Consider the following 22596-nt stretch of genomic DNA (forward strand, 5'->3'; position numbering starts at 1 on the left):
CTTTTTTAGCATCATCTAAAGAAATTGGAGGGTCGACGCCTGGACTTTGATTATAAGAAGAAACGACAAGGCAAGATTCCAGATGAAGAGCTCCGTCAGGCTCTGGAGAAATTTGATGAATCTAAAGAAATTGCTGAGTCAAGCATGTTCAATCTCTTGGAGATGGATGTGAGTGACTTCTGTGGTTTCAAATTTAATCTTGCCATTTGAGGCTCAAGATTATATTAAAGGATTATGTAATTTAAAATGTTTATATCTTATTGTGAGAACTTTGGTAGATAGCTATTTCTTTAAAATAAAATTAAATTCTAAAGTAGATCAAGAAGTGGTATGTTTTTTTCCCCTGTGTTTCCATGGTTTGATTTAATTAAATATTTCTCTACTAATGATCTTAAAGAATTACCAATAGTCAGAAGATGAAGAATGTTTCTGGTGATCCATATAAAAGTTCAGTTGCTTAAAGTACTTTGTCAAAATATAGGTCAGACTGATTTCAGATTATAAAAAAATATCACCTAAAATACATTTAGAATTGAGGGTTCAGTGTAGGTTAAGGTGTTCTATATTTTGAAGTAAAGGTGATACTTTCTTTCAAAAACTAATTTCAACTGAGATTGATAATTATAGCATAAGTACTGTATTGGGCATAGATAATGTAGTTTAAAAGCTGCTTGTATATTTCCAGTACATTATTATTAATAATAATTTTAGGGAAGACAGAGGGGCAGAGGGAGAAAGAAAGAGAAAGAGAAACTTAAGCAGGCTCCATGCCCAGTGTGGAGTCCAGCATGAGGCTCGATCTCATGACCCCGAGTTTATGACCTGAGCCAAAATCAAGAGTCTGATGCTTAACTGACTGAGCCACCCAGGCACCCCCTCTAGTGTGCTAAATTATCATTTGTGGCTTTAGAAGTTATATTCTTTTGAGTTATTTCAGCATCATAGTCATGAGAACTTCTGACCACTCATGTAATAAAGTCTGCTAACTGGTTTTGAAGTTCTTGCTCAGTCACACCTCTGGCCCTATCAGTTGATGACCACCTTCTTCCAAGGTGTTTACAGAGCCTTTATGTGCTTATCACTTAACTGCTTTGCACTGACAGGGAAGATCTGTTGGATGTATCTGGACTTTCCCACCACCTAGAGACTATAGGTTTGTGTTTAGGTAGAACAACTGGTATCCCACCTACCTACTGAAGAGGAATGCTATAGGCACCAGAGATGACCTGAATCACAGTGCTCCTTGCCTACAAATAGGGCCCCATTCCACCCCCAAAACTCATGGGACAGCATTGCCTTTGCCGACGTGGAGGACAATATTCAGTGAGATAACAACCTAAGACACAAAATGAAGAGTAACTAAGGATACCTAGAAGACTAGAACTGAAATGAACCCAGTATGTCACTTGACCGAACCCCTTTACATTACAGATGAGGCTGAGTGGGGACAAAAGATTTTCCATGCTATCAAACTGCCTCCATGCTGCCTGAAGTGAAAAATCAATATTCACTTCTTTATTAACAACACTAATATATTGACAGCATGGAAAGCATAGGGAGCAAAGACTCCTTTGGTCAGTATCCCTTTTTTCCTATAAGAAATCAATAAAATTAGCCAAATCCTACCTGGAAATTTGTAGCCAAGAATGAGATTGTTCAGTGAGAGGTGTGTGATCTTTAGAAGGATTCCTGATAATGTGGCTTCTCCTCATGGTACTGGCATTTTCAAGCATATGGATGCTTTTTATCCTTAACTGGTGTGGAATCTACAAAATCAAGCTCTGAGCTGTGCATCAGGGGAAGCTCTGTCATATGTGTTGGGGCAGTAGTAGTTGCCTAAGGATGGTGACCTGGTAACTAAGGTGTGATTCCCCCCTATTGGCCTGCAGATCGAACAGGTGAGCCAACTGTCTGCGCTTGTCCAAGCCCAGCTGGAGTACCACAAGCAGGCCGTCCAGATCCTGCAGCAAGTCACCGTCAGACTGGAAGAAAGGTATTTCAGTTCCTGTATTTTATATTCCTATTTTCTTCCTCTGGAATTATGGGTAAAGAAACAGAAATAACAGCAAATTTGAAGAAAAACTTCTGCCAAAATTCCTGCTGACCCTACATTGGCACCTTGTGGATTGTTTGTTTTGATGTTATTGTGTCTTGTGCTTTGTTTTACATTGTTCCATGGAATTTATTCTTGTGTTTATGAGAGTTCAGTACTTGGATTGTGTGTTGGCTGCCACAGATTGGGAAACTAGGATGCTACCAAGGATAATGCATGTGATTTACTGAGCAGATATTCTCTGTAGGCACTGAAGGCTTACCATCATCAGTCATCTAACAGTCCTATAAACTAAGTATGATTAGCCTTACCTACAGGTGGAAAGGCCCAGCGAGATAAAGTAACTAGCCTCAGGTCACACAGTGGTACAACTGGGGTTTGCCAGGCAAGCATAGCCTATTTGAAAGCCAGTTATCTTTTCACACCATTTCCCTGAATGGTGAGCAGGTCCTCCAGCATCAGAGAGACAGCTTTCCTATGCCTGTTCCTCCTCCTCAGAAGCACCCTGCAGCCGGGCATAGATGTGTTCCTTGTGATTAGGCCTCCCCATAGTTGCAGGCCACTGCCTGACACCTGTAGGCAGAGGCCCTACACTGTAGTACATGTCACTTTGTGCATCTTTGGTCGATGCACCCTTGTGGGAATGTGTGTCCCACTCTGAAGCTTCTAGAAAGATTTAAACCATGCACTTCAACATACTAAAGAGATATTATTATTTGCCTTTATGACATCTGTTGAGCAAAAAAGGCCATTTTCTCTTTTTCCTCTGAAACATGTTAAAAGTCCGTATCATTCTGTAATCACCATATTTTAACCTCTCCCCATCCTTGCAAATCTGCTGGACACTCTACTTCATGAACATGAGACTGTGAATGGTAGTTGGAGTGCGTGGAGTACATTAGTTGGCCATACCTTTCCACTTTCCTCCTATCTTCCCTCATTTCTTTCCCACTTCTTGCATCTTAAACTGCTCACTGTTCTCAGGACACATGATATTTCCTCCTTCCAGACCTTCTCAAGCTCTTAAACTCTTTCTTCTGGAAAGAACTGTTCATCTGGAAATGACTCTAAGCTGTCTTTTCTCCCTCTCCATAGGCCTTTCTGTGGGCAGGTAGACTCCTCCCCACTCCCCATCTCCATCCCCATGTCCCCGTAGCATTCTGTGTGTCTCCATAACAACACTCACCACGGTTTATGGTTTACGATCCTCAGTTTACCTTCTGTCTCCCTTCCAACTATAAGCTGCTTGAGGGCAAGAATGGTGTCGTATGCGTCTTCATGTTCAAGAGTGCACATTTGCAAAGTGAGCTCTGAATAAATAAGGAAGAGGTGAGGGATGGAGACAGGATGAAGAGGGCAAGGATCTGACCACAGAGGGACATCACAGAAATGTAGAGACATACACAGAGAAGGTGGCTTTGCATTAGGAGCTTTCCTGGATGTTAATTGCTTTTCTGTTTGCTTCTTAATTGGCTCCATGCTCCTATTCCCCCCTTCCTTGTCTTTTTAACACAGAATAAGACAAGCTTCATCTCAACCTAGAAGGGAATATCAGCCTAAACCGCGAATGAGCCTGGAGTTTACAACTGGAGACAGTACTCAGCCCAATGGGGGCCTCTCCCACACGGGCACACCCAAACCTGCAGGTAAGTTGCTGAGACCTGCAGACCCCATTACACAGGCTGTGGGCACATGCCGTCGATACTTTTCCAGAAATTCTAGGTGCAGCCTGGCTGGCTGCACAAGAAACTATACAGTGATACATTTCTTACAGGATGGTTTTGTCATGTAGAAGCTCTTTTAAAGCACTCCATCCTTATTTTCCCATTGATCATTTCTTTGCCTCCTTTTCCCCCTTCTCTCCTCTAGAAATGTCCCTTTTTCTCTCACCATTATCAGCACCCATTAACCTTCTAAGTAACACAATTGATTTTGACCTCTCTTTGTGGTTTTAATTCACCATAGGTGTCAGGGGTGTCATCTTTCTTTTCTGTTTCCCCTGTGTTCCAGCCTGCTTGAGGGTGAATGCCCTGGCAGGGTGTGCCCACATGCACTCACATATAACCCATAGACAGCAACTCCAGGAACATATCAAACTGGATTTCTTAAGTCACTGGAGCCTATGGGTGACTGTACGTATAGACAATATATTTTGAATATCAACATCAGCTAGCTTTCCCTCCTTCCTCCACCTTCAACCAGTTCACTGTACCCTGGCAACTGAGGTTGGTATAGTAAAAGCTAAAATTTATTTTCTATCAATATCAATAATATTGATGTATACCCAATAATATGTTTTTTTAGTTGACACCATTGCTCTCTACCCCGTATAATACAGATTAAGGAAAAGCTTGTGCTTGAGACATTTTCAACCTTAACAATTTGTTTGGTTGAAGAAGTGGAAACTGTCTTACACTGGGCATGGACTTCAAAGAAATAAGAGTGTCTCCTATTTTCCCTGTGACCCACTGCTTGATGTTTGTAGTAGGAAATGTTTTATGAAATGCTCTCTGGAGACCAGGAAATAAAATCGTGAGCTCTGTGGTGGTAGTTGGCACTCTCCACCCTTTGTGTTCACCTAACTAGTTGCTTGAAGCTGCCCAGGGTAGGGTATAATCAGCAGTGGCTCTTACAAGTTAGCTGGCTCCGAGGACTAATCATGTAAATTGGGATTAGTTTGCTTCTCCCTATTCAGAAACCAACCACATATTTTACTCTTCTTTTGGAGACTTGGTCATTTTCTGCTTTCTTAAAGTAAAAAAAGAAAATAGATTTTAATTTAAAGTCATCAGACATGGGGGCAATATGTACTTGTCTGAGTTTACATGCCCATGTGGATGCATGCTTTATTAAATATAGATGGTCATTTAAAATAGATCACTTTTAAGATACAATTCCATTCCTCATTATCTTACTGAAGGCAGAGCGTGTTATTTTTGTGTGCCAGAACTCCCATGTACTCATCCTTATATATGCAACAGTTTACAAAGAGTAAGTTATATAATTTTTACGTAATTTCACTTGATAGCCACAATAGTATTACGGCGTAGATCCTATTAGTTATAATGCTAGGCAAAGAAACTTGAAAGGGAAGTACCTTGTATAAAGTCACCCAGAGTATGAACTCGAACCCAGTGTCTTATATTGTTTTGTTTTCACCACATTACAGCAGTTTTCCAGAGGCTGGAGTCTTTACTTTTGAAAAATGAGGACGCACAGTTATTCTGAGGTTGCTAATAAGCATTGTCCATGTAATGAACCTGACTCTTTCACATGTACAGAGATTTTAAAATGCTAACATTGAAAGCATTCTGACCATGTTCTAGTAACCTAAATTCCATCAAAATTCCTTAAGTCACTGGGTCTCCCATCTCTGGACATTGTCAGGAAGGCAAACCTTGGTGGACTGTGTTGCATGTGTCACCAGCATAGATGAGGCCGTTATTCATACTGGAAATGGAAGCACATATCCAGCCACTTCCAGGAATCTGAGAAAACTTCCAAAGACTCGTGAAGAGCAGATGCTATGCAGTGGACTGGGGACTAGCCTCAAGAGGAAACTTCAGCAGGAAGAGGAGTGAGGGAGGAAGCAAGGAGGATGGCGGGCTGGAAAGGTTAAGCAGGTGGTAGACTTGTGAGTTAAATGCCCCTTGTCTTTCTGTATTCTTCTCTCCTGCTTTCACTTCCAGGTGCCCCAATGGATCAGCCCTGCTGCCGAGCTCTGTACGACTTTGAACCTGAAAATGAAGGGGAGTTGGGTTTTAAAGAGGGTGATATCATCACACTCACTAACCAAATTGATGAGAACTGGTATGAGGGAATGCTTCATGGCCAGTCAGGCTTCTTCCCCATCAACTATGTGGAGATTCTGGTTGCCCTGCCCCATTAGGATGTTAGGCTGGCAGGCTTACCTCCTCTTGACCCAGATAGTTAAGTTTAACCACTGCTTTGGTAATGCTGCTTACAACACATCCCAAATGCAGGCCGCAGTGGTCCAAGTCATCAAGCCCCACCGAGTTATCTTTGGTTGACTTGTGTGATCCCACAAGAGTCATGGTGATGGGTGGTATCTTCTTAGGCTGGCGGGCATGGCATGTGCTTTTTAAACACCATCTGAGGCCAGCCAGTAGTCACTGAACTGTTTACACGGTTCTCAGGAGACTGTGGCTTCTTAGAATATGACCATGAGCCACATCACAGTAAAACCATGCTACTGAAGATATTATCTATCACCCAGGGGCCATCTCAAGGTCTCAGGTTCTCCATTTCAATAGGAGAAAGGTCCTGCTTTCCCATAGTCCCCTCCCAAATATGCAAGTCACAGAATTTTGGAAGAAAGCCTCCCTCACCAGCAACTTGTCTTCTGGTCTGAGTTGGTCCCTTGATACTATCGGTAGGAAAATGTTGAATGTGAATTGAAAATCTTTTCTGGAAAAAAGTCACCTTTCTTCCTCCCACTTATGCCTTTTCCTAAGGGACAGCCAGTTTTCTTCCCTCCCTGCTAATAAAGCCAGAGGGGGACTTCCGCTATATTTCTAAGTAAGACAGTTAGCAGTCAGCATATGGTAGGAGGGGCTGAAGAGAAGAGATTCTCCATTATGAGGAAATGGGAAAACATCTGGTTTCCAAGCTTGCATTTCCTGCTGCAGAGAATTCACATATGTAGTTAGGATATTTCTGAAGGTACAGGGAAGTGGGAACAAATACCTTCACTTCAGATTTATTTATGAATTACATGCTTCATGAGTCCATTTGGCACAGAGACACAAGGATAAAAACACAAGAAACCATTTTTCCACTAGTTCATAGACCAAGTTAACAGTAACTGTCTTTCCTTTCCACTTCCACCTTGTGTTCTTCGAACATCATTTATGCAGATTCTGCCCTCAATGAGGACCAAATAAAGATAATTTTTGTGCTTAGCAGTTTAAGATGTATGGCTGCATATGCAGAAGTTTTTCCCAACTCAGTCATTATTACTTTTCTTTCTGTCCTTTTATTCCATCTTCATGTTGTATGTACAGTGCTATGTGTAAGCTTATGAGTGGTTTTCTATTTTGGGGGTTGTCTTTCTTTTTCTTTTCTTTTTCTTTTTCTTTTCTTTTTCTTTTTCTTCTTTTTCTTTTTCTTTCTTTTTTTTGTATCAGTTCTGAAGTCTCATTAGGTATGCAGAGTTCTATTTATCTAGCTGTACAGATTCCTTCCGAGGTTTCATGTGCTGCTTCGGACGTGCCACCTGCGGTAGTGGGTCATGTGGAGTGAAAGGCAAATCTTACCGCTTAATGTATAAACCTCTTACCACAGGAAGCATCGCCGTTTCCAATAAATATTGCTGAAGACAGAACCAAAGGCTCTGGACCTTTATTTTGCGTCAGTTTTTTGGTGATCTCATTTCAGTCTCTGTTGCCTTCTGATGCAGCCAAACCAGACCTCGTTCCTACCTCAGATGTCCCTCTTTGTCACCAAGGGAAGTTTTGTTAGCAAGAAGGCAACTAGCCTGGACACCAGTAACTCCTTGGTAATCCTAGGAAGAGGGTGATTTGGGAGACAGGATAAAAGAGGTGGGAATGGAAGTCTTCTAGAAGTTACATGAGATATAATCAGTGGCGATATCAAAAGGATATAATGTTCAGAGGCATAAATAAAATATGCCATTTCAAACAGTCTTTTGTTATTTTTCATGATTAAAGAGAAAGAAATAGGGAAATATAGATTGGCCAAAGCTAGCATTCTTTTCTCTGTGTGTGGCGAGTGGAGAGGTGGGAGTGGGGATCCATGCCTATAGAATATGTTATTTCCTGAGCTTCTGAGAAAATAAACATGTTTTTTATGTATTGGGTACCCTTTGTGTTCTTCCATTCTGAGGCTAACAGTCCAGATGTTCTGATCTAACACGAACAGTTTTAATCTAATATACAAAGTTCTATATGTGAGCTGCTCTAACATGAAAATGATATTTTTGCCAGCTACATGAGTTAGATTATTACAGATAAATTCTTAACACCAGTTTTAAAAAGAAATTACTGGTGACATTGTAAATGGAGAAAATACAGAAAAAATTACAGATAAAATACTAGAATCTATAGTTAGTAGAGTTACTGAATGTAAGATCAACATTCAAAAGTTACTTTATATACCAGTAACAATTAGAAAAAAAAAGGAATTTGAAAAGTCATTTGCAAAAATTCAAACCGATAGGTATAAATCTAATAAGCATTATATAATATCTCTACATAGAAAATTATGAAACATGTTTGAGAAAAAAATAAAGACATTAATAAGTAAAGAGACATTCTGTGTTTATGGGTTGGAGAACCCAGCAATGTAGATGTTGTTTCTCCCTAAATGGACCTATAGATTTAGTGCAATTTCAACCCAAAATCTCAGGAAGTTTTTTTTGTAAGTGTGAAAATCAGCAAATGTCAAATGTACAGGGAAATGCAAAGGGATATTCTTGAAGAACAACAACAAAGTTGGAAGATTCTTTCTAGATATAAAACAAACTTAGAGTAATTGAAATAGTGTGATACTGCTGCCATGACAGGAAAAAAAGATGATCTGTCCAGAACAGTGAGTCCAGAAAGAGATGTGTGCATTCAACCATATTTGAACCACTCCATTGTTTATAATAAATGTTACATATTCAAATAGCACCGTACCTGTGTAATAGTAGTTCTATAAATTCAAAGGGAAACCAATACCAAGACCCTGCACCAAATAGAGTAATCTCATTATGAGTCAACATCAAATAAAGCAAAAATATCATGACTACAGTTTCCAGGTAGAACTTAATAATTATTTGAGGGAGTCTTGGAGAACATTAATAATATACTCACCAGGTTCAGAACTATGTGAATTCCTGGTTTTTATTGAAGGACAGGAAATAACCTTTTTACTTTACAAAAAGTTTAAATACTGAAATGAGCAGGCAGTTCAGTGGATCACCACTGGGGAAGTTGTACCCACCCCAAATCCTAAGACTAATCACAGAATAAACTGTCAGAAGTGGAGACAGAAGCAGGACTAAACTAAAATGAACTAAAATGGAAAACAAGTTCAGTGAGGCAATTGTCCTTATTTTATTTTTCCTATAGGTCTGACAGATCTTAGAAGAATGTCTCTTTGCTATAAATAAGTAGACAGAATGACATGACAAAGAATTGAAATTTCCTTAAGACCACATAGTATATAACAAATATCCTGAAATGTGCTGAGTCCTAGTCTGTGTAGGCTTAGTAGAGATTTAGGCAACCAGGATTATCCTGAGACTGTTTTCAAGACAGCTTCTCTCTAGTGGTCTGGATCAAACTATAGGGGCACTTTTAAGGCTTCTATTTTAAGACTGTCTTATTAGCCAAATTAAGAACTATGCAGACTGCCTTTCATCCCATGGAGATGGTGATGATGACATAAGAAGGATTTAATGCTGAACTAAGTGGCAGCCCAAGGCCTCTACTTGGAACTCTGGGTGATGGTGGGTGAAGAACTTGCAAGGCAACATGGAGAGGCGGCCACCCATCAATTCCTAGGCCCAGTTATTGGGTACCTGTTGTGAGCCCCCACATTAAAGGAGCTGTCAAGGAAAAGAACAAGGCTTGTTTGTTTGTTTTTACTTAAATTAATGAGTAAGTGAATGCTAGGAACCTAAAGGGCAGGCCATTGAATGTCACTCAGCTATCATGTATACCTAAGCCATGGTGGCCTTCCACTTGAGACAAGAAGAGGTGTGATTCTGGACAGGAGTGGAGCAGGTGGTCAGCCTTGGAAGCAGAAGAATGAAGAACAACATCAATGACAAGACCATTTTCTTGAAAAGGAACCCTGAATCTTTTTGTACCACCCTGTGTGACTACGTGCTGACATTCACCCAAGGCTAAGATTATGGTGACTTCCTTTGAACAAGAAATGAAAGTGTCTACAACAGGGAGTGGTGAATAAAGTTTAAATATCCAGAAAATGCAATGGTATTTGGAGGCTTCTTTGTAACCTGGGTTATTTTTTCCTCATGGCAAATGTAGTCTGAAACAAGGGTTTCATATACACAACTGTGTGTTGCCTGAAAAAAATGTTTGCAGCATTCACTAAATCAGGAATTTTTCTTTCTTTATATTCTAGGGAGGCTTTACCTGGCAGAGTTTATCCTGATTATAGGCTTTTAATGGCCTTTAGGCAGTAAAAATGTTCATATTTATACCTGTGTTTGAATTTCCTACCATTCTTTTCACACCAGGAAAGCAGGCACATTCAACATTTTTGTAAGATGATACTTGTAATTGAAGGGGGAGGAAATAGAAATGATCATTATTTATTACTCCCTATCAAGGACTTTGTTAAGCTATATACATATATATAAACATATATGTCTGATTTTGATTGAAGACTAAGGTTTTAAACCTTAAACTTCTAGCTCTTTGGGGTTGATATACTGGGAGAAAGCTCTGTAAATAGGATGGTGTTTACCCAAAGTAGTATCTGATATTTACTGGATTTAGAGCACAGAAAAGAAAAATAAGAATTTACCAACATTATGGATTATCTTAGCAAGACAAATAGCTGCTTGATGGTGAAATAAAGAAACTATAGGGTCATATAAGAGGCTTACTTTATAGAATTTGAGATGTAGGAGATAAAGCAGAAGATAGAAGCAACATTTTAAAAGCAACATTTTTCACACTTTATTTCCCTGCTAGTGTGTCAGTTTTCTTAAAATCCTTCCATGTGTGCCTGGTAAAAGAAATATCACATTCCTTTTTTTAAAAAACCAAGGTAAATATGGGTACTGTCCTGGCTCCCATCACAAGTGGCAGGCACTGCTCTCTCAGTTCTGTCTGTGGGGAAGGGCCTCTGATTCCGGACCTCTGGCATTACCCCTTGTTCATTTAAGTCACTTGACTACAAGAGAACAGGATATTTACTTATCTATACCACCTGTCCCGGATACAGTGATTGACTAGAGTTTCAGAAAAGCCTCAAGTTTAGCAGAAGCCTATCCGGTGATTCTTACATGTATCCTATCAAACCTCAGCCTCTAACAGGACTCAATGGAGGTAAAAAATCCAAAAGGTACCTACCTACAGTCTCCTAAACTTGTAGATGATAAGAGTTGCCTGGGGCTGCTTACACAAATGGCACTTCCAGTTCTCATTCTAGCTATTCAGAATCAGACTGCCCAGAGAGGGGCCTAGGAAAGTGTATCTCCCACCAGAAAGGCTTAGAGAACAGTCTACTAAGGTGCTTCTAAAACTCACATGTATCAGAATCACCCGGAGCTCGTTAAAACAGATGCCAGTGCCCTCCCTGCCCACAGAGGTCTGGGATGGACCCCGGGAATTTTCATTTCTATTAAGTTCCTGGTTCCTGGATCACATTTGGAGTAGTACTGGTCCACTAGAACAAACTTAAGAAGAGCCAGCCACTTCCTGATATTTAGGCCTTTGGTATTGAGAATAATGACAAAACATAGATGCATTCATCAGTTCTTTTCCCCAGTGAAATTGTTCTTTGTGCTCATTCACTGAACAGAACTTTCTGTGGAGAAGGATGGCTGGGAAGTCCAGGCATTTTGCTGCAGACCTAAGAAGTCCCATTTCGTTTGTGTGAAAGTAGCTGCATAAACATGCCCTGGAGAGTCCGTGTCAGCTTTTTTCATAAGCTTCCCAAGTGGTTCTCAGATTCAGGCAAGTTTGGGGAGTGCTAGTCCCTGTAAAAATGTTTTAAATATGAAACCAGCCGTTTTTGTTTTTGTTTTTGTTTTTGTTTTTGTTTTGAGACATTCACATTTATCTGTTGTTAGGTAAATTTGATGTGTGCATTTCCCCTATCACTCACAGTGGTGTTGCAAATCCACATAAGCTGATCATAGAAAAGACACACTGGGTCTGAGTCTGCACTGACTTGGAATTCCCACCTTCTTCCTGGTCATTCTTTCATGATTTACTGCTCACTTCATGTCTTGTGAGGGAGTTGGAGAAAGGTATGTCTACCTTGAGACACAACTATCTCAGTTGGAATTAATGTCAGATCTCATGCTTTTCTTACTTAGATAGGTGAGTCACACATGTCAATCCCTATCAGAATGACCAAGAGATGCCACCTGGGTGTCTCAGTGGTTGAGCATCTGCCTTTGGTTCAGGTCATAGGGTGGTGGGATCCCATAGGTGGTGGCTCAGTGGTTGAGCATCTGCCCCACAGGGAGTCTGCTTCTCCCTCTGCCTATGTCTCTGCCTCTCTCTGTGTGTCTCTCATGAATAAATAAATAAAATCTTAAAAAAAAAAAAAAGAGGTGCATGATGAAATGCAGAGTCTTGTGTCCTGACACCAGAGATTCTGGTTCAGTTGTCTAGAGTGGGGCATCCTGCCCCACACCACTGTTGTTCTGCAGGCAGTCTTTGGGCCACATTCTAAGAAATCCCAGGTCAGACTTGGAACCCTTAGATTTGTGAGTGCCATGAAAGAGATTCAGTTAGTAGACATGGGTTGACGGCTAAGAAGGGAAGAGGAAGAATGAGCTTACTCTCACCTTGTAGTGCTAAGGAGTCCCAATGAAAAGAGTTGAAAATGCTGCAGAACACACAGATCAATTCCTGAGCAATAAGCACCTTTTCTCTTGCCTTCGTTTTTCTTTATAGGAACAGCAAGGGATCTGAATTTATTATGTAGGAAAGAGATGGGAGGTTGGACTTAACATACCCAGTCACAGAGATTTTGATGCCATCTGATTAGCATATGTTTTCTGTTCTTTTTTCCTTTGTTTCCTCCCCCAAAGTAGTTTCATGGGACCTAGATTGCCCTCTGCTGGCCAATAATAATAATAATAATAATTAAAATTAAAAAATTAAAAAAAAGTGATGTATATTTTAACCAGTTAAAAATCTGACAAATTTCTGATAGTTTTTTATCATTATGCATAAATAGAGCTTAAGTTCCCCTCTTTCCAATGGCATAATGCTTAAGCAACTGATCTTTTTTTCAGTCTTTTTTTTTTTTTTTCTCAAGATTTTATTTCTTCATGAGGGACAGAGAGAGAGAGAGAGGCAGAGACACAGGCAGAGGGAGAAGCAGGCTCCATGCAGGGAGCCTGATGTGGAACTCGATCCCGAGACCCCAGGATCACGCCCTGGGCTGAAGGCAGCACTGAACTGCTGAGCCACCCAGGCTGCCCGCAACTGATCTTTTAATGAGTGAGTCATCTGGGACATATCTGAGTCACACACATCACATTGATACCCAGTGAAATAATGTGTAGATGTTCTTCAGGAAGGGAATAGAGTTCTAGCTCTTCTAACAAAAAGCATGATTGGGAGATCACACGTCATAGTTACCCAGCTAGGACACGACTGACTGGCCATTTACAATGGCCACATACTTGTAGTATAGGAACAACACTATAGTCTCATGGCACCTTTCTGAGGCTAAAGGCTGGAAAGAAGTAGCATTTCACTTGGACAGTCACCTTCAAGAAATGCCATCTTTAGAGACAATAATTAAAGTTACAAAGTATAAATCATACTTGGATTTGTAAAGCAGCTTTACTGAAGCATGATTTACCTAAAGTATAAAATTTAAGACATTTTGGTTAAGTGGAAAAGCTAATAGTTTAATTGATAAATGGTACTGCATAATTGGCCACTGTCTGGAAAAAATATCCCATCTAACATGCTCACCTCTGTGAATCTTCTCACCTCTTCCTTAATATTATGCCAAGCAGCTTTGGCATCCCCATCTCGTTTACTCTAGGCTGTCATCACATCCAAGCTGCAAGGAGCTATCCCAGTGACATCTTGGAGTGGCTCTAGGTGTTGATGCTGAGTCACAGGAGGGTCCTCCTACGCCAACAAATGCTCCCCTTTTCCAGCCTTATATTTGCACACCTGTTTCAGCACTCCTGAGATCACTCCCACGAGTCTTCCCCTAATTCCTGCCAGTGCATGCTAGCCTCCTCTTTTCTCAGTGTGTAGACTGTTTCTCCCAGAGTAGGAGCTGCATTCTTCTGCTGTCAGTCTGCTGAGCTATGACACTGCTTATCAGCCCAGTGGGAGTGAGAAGCAGCAGGCAGCGCTCATGAAGCAGTAGTAGCCTCCGGTGACAGTCTGTGCAGGGTCTCCGAGCAGGGGAAGTGGAGAGAGGATTGACTGCTTTCAGATGGGATGACTTAGGGGGACCTGGAAGTTCAGGATTCTGAGCCTTGTCCATCGAGATGGCTCCACCCCAATTCTCTGGGCCCCACTTTTCCTGACTTTGACATAATGAAATTATCAAGACTGTTTATTTAATTTTCTGTGACTTTGCCTCCTTGATGGATTTTGAGCTTGATTTCCAGCACAGTATACCCTATAGCTGCAAGAGATACAGATCTCCTAAATGCTGCCCTGGAGTCTCTCTGGTTCTTACAGTTTATGGTTGGCAGACCTGGAGCTATCTTTTTTTTTTTTTCAGGATATTCAAAACAGTTGCCAAAGCCAGTGAATGTCACAATCCTCATAATTACCATTTCCCTATACTGCTCAAGTGCCACACTTCACCTGCACCTAATCCTAATCCTCAACAGATAAGAACTCATTGTGGTGCTCTGTCCCTCAATGACCACTGTAAACGGGGTCCTTGCCTTTGGACTTGTGGGTAATCAACTCCAAAATCCCATTCCGAAATTTCGTGTTCTAGGGCCATTTCCGGTACTAGCTTTCTTAGCCTGATACCAACAACAGGAAGAACCTGGGACAAAGACTTACGTGTAGGTAGGTTTTTTTTTGTTGTTTTTTGTTTGTTTGTTTGTTTTTTGTTGTTGTTGTTTTGTTTTGTTTTTGAGAACTGTGATCCCAATAAGCAGGAAATTAGGACAGAAAAGCAGAAGAAAACAGTGCAAAGGTATATTACCGAGGTGTCCTCCTGCTTGGCAACTAGTGCTTGAGCCTGCTGGAATCAGCCAATGAGAAATACTCATTTGGGGAATAAAAGAGGGAAATGCTTATCTACTGGCTCCTGTCCCCTACACTTCTGGGTTTTGCAGGGCCGGATGCAAAAGTGAGTTTACAGGAAGTGAGAGTCAGCCTTCACCAAAAGGTGAGTCTCTGTCCACTTGATCTGTGCAAAGCCAGCCAAAGCTTGCATGGAAGTAGATGCTGTGTTTTGGCTAGAATTAAGAAGTAGGACCAGGAGGATTTTGAAGTGGTGTGCACTATGCCCACCCTCACTCCCTAAGTAGCTTCTGCTCAATCCATTTCTTATCTCTTCTGAGATCTTGCAACTGTTATTATATTCAAGGGATATTTATCACATCACGATAAGCCTCGTACCTGGAGGCAGTGTATTCCTGCTCACATCTTGTGAACCCAGGCCAGGTTCTTAAGCATCCCTCACCCCCTTTGCAGAGGCAAAGCTTCTTCCTAAGTAGCTTCTTCACCTGACTTGGACAGTCCTTAGATGAGGCTAAGGATTATATATAACCCTAGTTTTGTTCAAAATGGCATTACCCATACTGATATTGTTTCCATTAATCTTGTTTTGTATGACATCCTGGAGGAGAACTGGAACATTTCTGTCTCATGCTGTCATTCTTATACTGGAATTCTGACACTGATTCTTTTAATCACAAGGCAATGGAAATGTCAGGTCCTTGAGTGAGAGAGGAGTCTAAAGGTTGCACTCTCTCCAGGTTACTTCCACATGGGGCCAAACACTATACAGACTCAAATGGTGTCAATTTTAGCCCCTGCTGAAGGCAGGATGTTTCTGTTGTTTCCCTAGTCCTGTCTCCAAAGCTGGAGGTGGCTTACCCAGTGAGGACTGAAGACTGAGAAGAGCTCTGTCTACACACACAGCCCAGCCTCTGTGGTGGCCACAAGGCAAGCATTCCCTGGATGAGGGAGGACCTGTTCTGACACATTATTTTCCCTCAGGGCAGAAAATCTCAGCTCATGGTGGTATCTTATTGCAGCTCTTATCTCATTTGTGGCAGATCTCTCCCTGTGCTTTTATAAAAACATAGAACCAAGCAAGCACAATTTCTAACCAAAGAGGGACATTTTAACACTTTGTTCCTTGCATTACTGTATATGAGTGGCTGTTTCCTAGGAAAAGACTCAAGTGCTTCAAGTATCTTGTTTAAAAATCCATTGCAATAGTGTTAATCTCTCCTGCTTTGCAGGAAGAAGGATTTTCCAAGTGTTTCCCGTAGCCACTGACATATATGACTGCAGTCAATCCATGCAACAAACCCAAGAGAAAGGCAGTGGTAGTCTTACATATAAAAGAACTGAGGCTCAGAATTCTAACTCAAGTTTTTCTGTATCTAAAACTCAGTCTCTCCTAGCACCATGCACACAGCTTTTCAAATAACTGGTATTTTGTGGATGAGGGACACAAGTTTCCAAGTCCAAAGCACATGACTGTCCCCCCACACCGCTTACTAGCTTCATTATGTTGAATAGATTTCTTAAATACCTCGTGCCTCAGTTTCTTTGTTTGTAACATGAGCATATAATATTACCTACTTCATCGGTGTGATAGATGGTTGAGGACTGAATGAATTTATATAGTGAAGTATTTTTTTTTCATAGTGAAGTATTTAAAATAGTGTTTAGCATGGAGCACCTGGTGGCTCAGTCGGTTAAGCCTCTGTCTGCCTTCTGTTCAGTTTGTGCTCTCAGGGTCCTGGGATGGAGCCCCATGTTGGGCTCCCTGCTCAGAGGGGAACCTGCTTCTCTCTCTCCTTCTGCCCCTTCCTCCCACCGCTTGTGGTTGCACTCTCTCTCTCAAATAAATAAAATCTTTTAAAAAATTAAAAAAAGTGCTTGAGAGTGGGCATACCATATAGTTTAAAAAAATCAAACCAAAGTTCTCAGATTCTAGGACTAGAATCAGTTCTTCTGACTTTTTCTCCAAAGTCTTCCTCTATGAAACATTTCTGAAATGGTAAAGTTGATGGGAAAATGAATTGTATTTTCCAAATGCTCTATGCATCTCTTTTTATAACATGAAACAGTGACATTTGGTTATTTGAAGACTGCATCAAATTTAGAATAATTCAAATGCATTCACTAAGAGACTATTTATTGTTCGTGCCAGAGAGAGAGCAGGAGATCATAAGGTTGGAGCCAACGGGGCTTTAAAGAATGGAGGTGGCAAGGTTGGGGAGATCAGATACGTGAAGGCTGAGCGGGCAGGACAAGACATGTTCTGTGAGGCTTTGGAATGGTTATAGCTCATGCTTGTTCTACACAATTATAGTAGTAAAATGCTTGATTGCAAATGACAGTAACCTAATATGTACTAAAACAAAAACAAAAAAAGAATTAATTTGTACATGTAATTGGTAAGTTCAAGGACACACTTCAGGCACGACTAGATCTAGGAGCTCAAGCAATGTCATTGGGGTTTATCACTTTCTCTCTATCTTAAATTTCTCAGCTCTTATTTCTACTCCTATTTAAATGTTGGCTTTATTCTATCCTGCCATGGAAAACTCTTGGCACATTGTGGGAAGATGATTGCTGACAGAGCCAAGTATTTATCCTTCCAGGAAGAGGGGTCCTTTCTTTCCAGTATCTAAGTAGAAAAATCCAATAGAAGAACTCTGGCCTTACTTGGATCTTGTCCACTGTTAGACCAGTCACTGTGGTCTAATGACTATGATTAGGTGGATAGAGTCCCATGAGTGTCCTAGCCACAGTCCTTGCCATCCCTTGTGGAGTGGGAGAGGCAAGGCTCTGCATCGGAGATTAAACAATTCTCCAACTGAGGAAAATGCCGGCCAAATAAAATCCCATAGTTTTTTTAAGTACTATAATGAACTTATGGATCTAAACATATTTAATGTTTCAGCCATTAAAGTTATCCTTACTGATACTCAAATTGCCCCCATTTTAGCCAGTTGGAATCCCATCAGCTTGGCTTCTGAGTCCTTTTGGTGCAACTCTAGGATTCTCTGCTAGCATCCTTGCTTTCTGGTAAGTAATGTACAGGCTCATCCAGTAGGTTCCTTGCCCCAGCACTGAAATTGGCCATTGCTTTTAAGGAATCCTGGTTCCTTTGAGCAGGAGATAGAATATCAACACTACAGCCTAGGTGGCTGGGAGTTATTTTATCTTCTGAATTAACAAGAATGCCAAGTTATTCAATTACAATTTACATAAGTAATATGTAGGCTCTAATAATTACTGATTATGTGAAAAGACTCTACAGATTTTTATAAATTTTGTAGGCTATATTAGTTAGGGTTCTCCAGAGAAACAGAACCCAATAGTTTATCTATCCATCCATTCATATTTATATATATAAATAATATAAAATATATGTATATATAAATACAATTATATATATATATATATATATATTTTTTTTTTTATGAGGAATTAGCTTATGTGATTATGGAGGCTGAGAAGTCCCACAATCTACTGTCTGCAAGCTGGAGACCTAGGAAAGTCAGTGATGCAGTTCTAGTCTAAATCTGAAGGACTCAAAACCAGGAAAACTGATATTGTAGATCCCTGTCCAAGGAAAGGAGAAGACTGATGTCCCAGCTTGAGCAGATAGGCAGGAAGGAGGTGAATCCTACTTCCTCTGCTTTTTGTTCTATTCAGGCCCTCAGTGGATTAGATGATGCCCATCCACAGTGGGGAGGGTAGGCTACTATAAAGAATCCACAGATTCAAATGTTGCTCTCATCCAGAAACACCCTTGCATACACACCAGAAATAATGTTTAATCTGGTCGGGTGGCCCAGGCAAGTTGACACATAAAATTGACATCATAGAGGGTATGTTTGACAATATGAGTATGTTCACATAGTTTTGTGGAATGCCCCCTAATGATCTAAGGAAGGTCCTCGGGGACTTCTTCAAAACACAGGCCGTTATCCTACAAGAGGGCTGAAGTTGAGGTAATGATGAGAGACCTATGGGGCTGCTGAATTGGTGGGACATGTTAAATGAACAGAGAAATTGAACCATGCTTTCAAATATAAGCCTAGAATTGAAATCATTGGGCCTGATGCTCAGTATTCAGGCATTGATTGGTATGAGCAAGCTGTTTCTCAGATGGGCAGCCCTATGTAGTAGGCCTCAGGAGGACTGGCACTTAGGATTTATTGATTTAACAATGGTTCAACATTCACTCAAGTAATTTGGGATGCCAGCTGGTGGGAAACTGTCACACAAGCTGAAAAGACCCTATCATCTGGTCTGTATGGTTATTGTGTAGGTGAGCTATACAGGAAGCTAAATTTTAATCTCAGTGTGCTTAATCTGAGTTCAGTCAGTTATTGATTGTAAATTCAGATTCACCATACTGTGATGACCTGATGCAATAATTTCCACCTTAGGGCCATTCCTACCAGGAGGTCGAAATACACCTTTGTGCTGGCCAAGTTCTCTTTTCCCTGGACATTGCAAGAGATTGTTCAAGTTGTACAAAGAGCAAGACTCGTCTTTATTAAATGATCACACCCCCTCCTCCCGTTTTCTCTTAAAGATATGACATTTTATGTGCTTTCTAATGCAGGTCAACTAGAGGACTCTGGAATCTTTAGCTGGGGAATCCTAGGTCTGGCACTAAGGATTTGTCCAATCTTATCACAGTTTCATTAAGTTGGCAGAAGGGACGGGCAACTTGGATCATGGCTCCACCCTCATGATCTAATGACATCCCCTAGGCCCCCCACCTCCTAATATTATTACATTGAAAGTTGGGATTTCAGCCTATAATTTTGGTGGGGGACACAAACATTCAATCCATAATGCCCATTTTACAGCTTAGGAAACTGAGACCCAGACAGATTAAGTTAATTGAATGAATATTATGTGCCAGAAACTGTGCTAAGCATTTTACTTGGATTATTTTCCATACTTCCTCATGATGACCTGATGGTTTAAGACCTATTGGTAATCCCCATTTTTTTGTATGAGAAATCTGAGGCCTAGAGATTTGACAGACCGTGCAACAGTGAATAGCAGAGTTAGACTTTGAACCACAGAGAGTTCAACTCTTTTTGAAGGGCCTTTTTTCCTTGGGCTTGATTAGCCTCTTGCAGCTTATCTCCCACGTAGCATTATTATAAGCTGTAAGTTGTGTTTGGGAGGAGAGGACATCATCTTTAAGAAGCCATATAAAAAAATGGCTTCAGGAGAAAGAAAGGAAGAATGGCACCTGTTCTGCCTTTGCCCCTGGCCCAGGCAGTGTCCTCAGCTCCCTCTGTGGCTGGGAGCTCTTCCGAGGGAGGCTGAGAGGGCCACGCGGAGAACCCCAGTTCTAGGTTCAAGCCTCATGGGTGGTTTCCATGCAACAAATCCTTTCAAAACCCATTACCTAGAAAGGCTGCACTGCTTCTTGCTTCTGAAAGCCTACTATTATTCCAGTAGCAATTTGTAACTGAGTATGTTTTTAAAAGAAGTCTTCTTTTCTCCTCCTCCTCCTCCTCTTCTTCTTCTTTCTTCTTTCTTCTTTCTTCTTTCTTCTTTCTTCTTCTTCTTCTTCTTCTTCTTCTTCTTCTTCTTCTTCTTCTTCTTCTTCTTCTTCTTTCTTCTTTCTTCTTTCTTCTTTCTTCTTTCTTCTTTCTATCTCTTTCTTCTTTCTTCTTCTTCCTTAGTGTTAAGGCATCTATAAATTAGGGGAGCCCAAACTGAGCATCAGGGAGGCATTGTGGAAAGACCACTGATGGAAGTCTCCATCAGATGGAAGGACCCCACATGTCACTTCTTTTTTCTTTGATCTTGGTTTCCTCATCCAAAATGATGTGTTAGGCTAGACCAGAGTTCCCGTCAGAACCTCTGGCTGTGGTCCTGAGATCACCTATAGCTACTCTATGGGTGAGAGGCAGCGCTGAGGGTGGCTTACTGAGACGTAGGTCAGTGCCCTTCAAGTATTCCTTTGATGCTTCCAAACCACAACTTCCATTCTTTTGTAACCATTTCTTTCACTGGGAGGCTCATGCTGGCTGGTTCTCCCCATCTTTATTGTTCCTTTCTGCCATTCACCACCCACCTCAGTCACTGATGATGTTCAGAGGTAGCTCAGAGACTTCCTTGCCACAATGTCATTGTCATCCTCATTACCTTCACTGTCTGCATAATACCTAGTCAACTTCCTAGGCTCTTGATCTCTGGTATTTTCACCTCCACAACCACCACTCAGACTGCAGTAGCTTGTCTCTGCCTCCATTCCATGGTCCCTCGCTCTAACCAACCTCTAGCCAATACCCTTTGTTTTCCTGACGTATCTCTGGCAGCTTCCCATCCTATCCTGCCCCACAATTCATCCACTTGTGCGTTTTCTTCTTTCCTGTCCTAAATTTGCCAACCATGCTGGAGAAAATCACACAGTAATATGGATGTGTGCCATAACAATGTGTTTTCTAACTCAAGCCAAGGACTTAATGTTGCCCAGCAATACTTCTGTGTTCTCCTCCCCTTCCTCATGCCAGCTGTTTTGGACTCGTATGACAATCCTTAGTGCACCTGTCCCTCCCCTATGCCATCTCAATCACTTTCAGTAGATGCCCTCTCCTGTACGCTGGAAAATTCCTAAATTCCAGTCCTCCCCCCACCTGCCAACTTGGAAATTTCCTGTGAAAGAGATTTTCTCCTCTTGTGAAGGATTCATTTCTCCACTTGAAAGTTGGATTCTATCCCCTGTGACAGAATAACTTCCTGTGGTATTAATTTGTGCTTGTTTTATGTTGCTTCCCTATCCCCACTCCCACCACTCTACCTTAGAGATATTTTATGGTCAGGTGAAAAAAAGAGGTTGCAGAAGGTCCTGTTCTCTGCAGATACCCAAGTTTATTGAAAGGAGGAAGGTAGAGAAGGTTATATCCTGTAAAGGCAGGAAAAGGGGAGACTCATTTTCTGCATATCCAAAGGAGTGCAGAGATGGAGAGGAGAGAGAAATCCCTGCCAGTAATGGGGACTCAGTGGCACTATGTGGGGAATGTTGGGTTGTCTATGTGATAAATCTAAGAATGTTGACCACTGGCCTCTGGGCTCCAAGTCTACTTCAAAGCACATTGAGCCCCGTAGTCCTGAAGTGTGAGCATCTCTGTGCTCTCTGCTAACCGCTGTCATTAACCAGAGAGGCCATCCAGATGTTTTGATGCTGTACTAGGACCCTTGCATGATTTGAGGGAGGTGAGAGAGCCCCAGTATTGACTGGGGTTGAATTTTTTGCCAAAGGGTTAATTTGCTAAGGATCTATGAACTGAGTTGGTTTGCAAGTTTATGCCTCAACTCCCCTCTCAGACCTCAAAGACCTCACTCCCTCAATTATTGCCTCTCTCCCCTCTCTCATACCTCTGCTGCACCTCCTCTGCTGCTTCCTTTCCCTCAACATGTTAGCACATTCAAACGTCCCTCATCTTGAGAAGATTCCCTTCCCTGGTCCCCATGCCTTCCCTAACTATCTTTCCAACTCTGTCCTTCTTTTCATAGGCACCTTCTTGAAATAAAGGTCTACTTGGATCAGATCCATTTCATTCCTTCCACTATGCTGACTCTGGCTTCTTCACTCAGCACTCTATGGAACCACTCTGGCTAAGGTTACCAACGGTATCCTTT

The 22596-nt window shown here is 41.3% G+C and overlaps 1 protein-coding gene across 2 annotated transcripts in view; it reads left to right on the plus strand.

Annotated features, from left to right (window-relative positions):
• The window catches only part of SH3GL2 (SH3 domain containing GRB2 like 2, endophilin A1), a 212836-nt gene extending 201154 nt beyond the window's left edge, over positions 1-11682 (plus strand). Inside the window, exons 6-9 of one of the 2 annotated variants that reach the window (XM_035697304.2) lie at positions 10-168; positions 1890-1993; positions 3569-3699; positions 11576-11682. In XM_035697304.2, coding sequence (XP_035553197.1) covers positions 10-168; positions 1890-1993; positions 3569-3699; positions 11576-11667 — 486 coding nt within the window. In that variant the 3' untranslated portion in view covers positions 11668-11682. Of the gene's footprint in view, positions 1-9; positions 169-1889; positions 1994-3568; positions 3700-5742; positions 7403-11575 lie in introns of those variants that run through there. The other variant, XM_025432295.3, reaches the window with a different exon arrangement.
• The last annotated feature ends 10914 nt before the right edge of the window (positions 11683-22596 follow it).

Source organism: Canis lupus, chromosome 11, assembly GCF_003254725.2.
Source record: "Canis lupus dingo isolate Sandy chromosome 11, ASM325472v2, whole genome shotgun sequence".
NCBI classification, from domain to species: domain Eukaryota; kingdom Metazoa; phylum Chordata; class Mammalia; order Carnivora; family Canidae; genus Canis; species Canis lupus.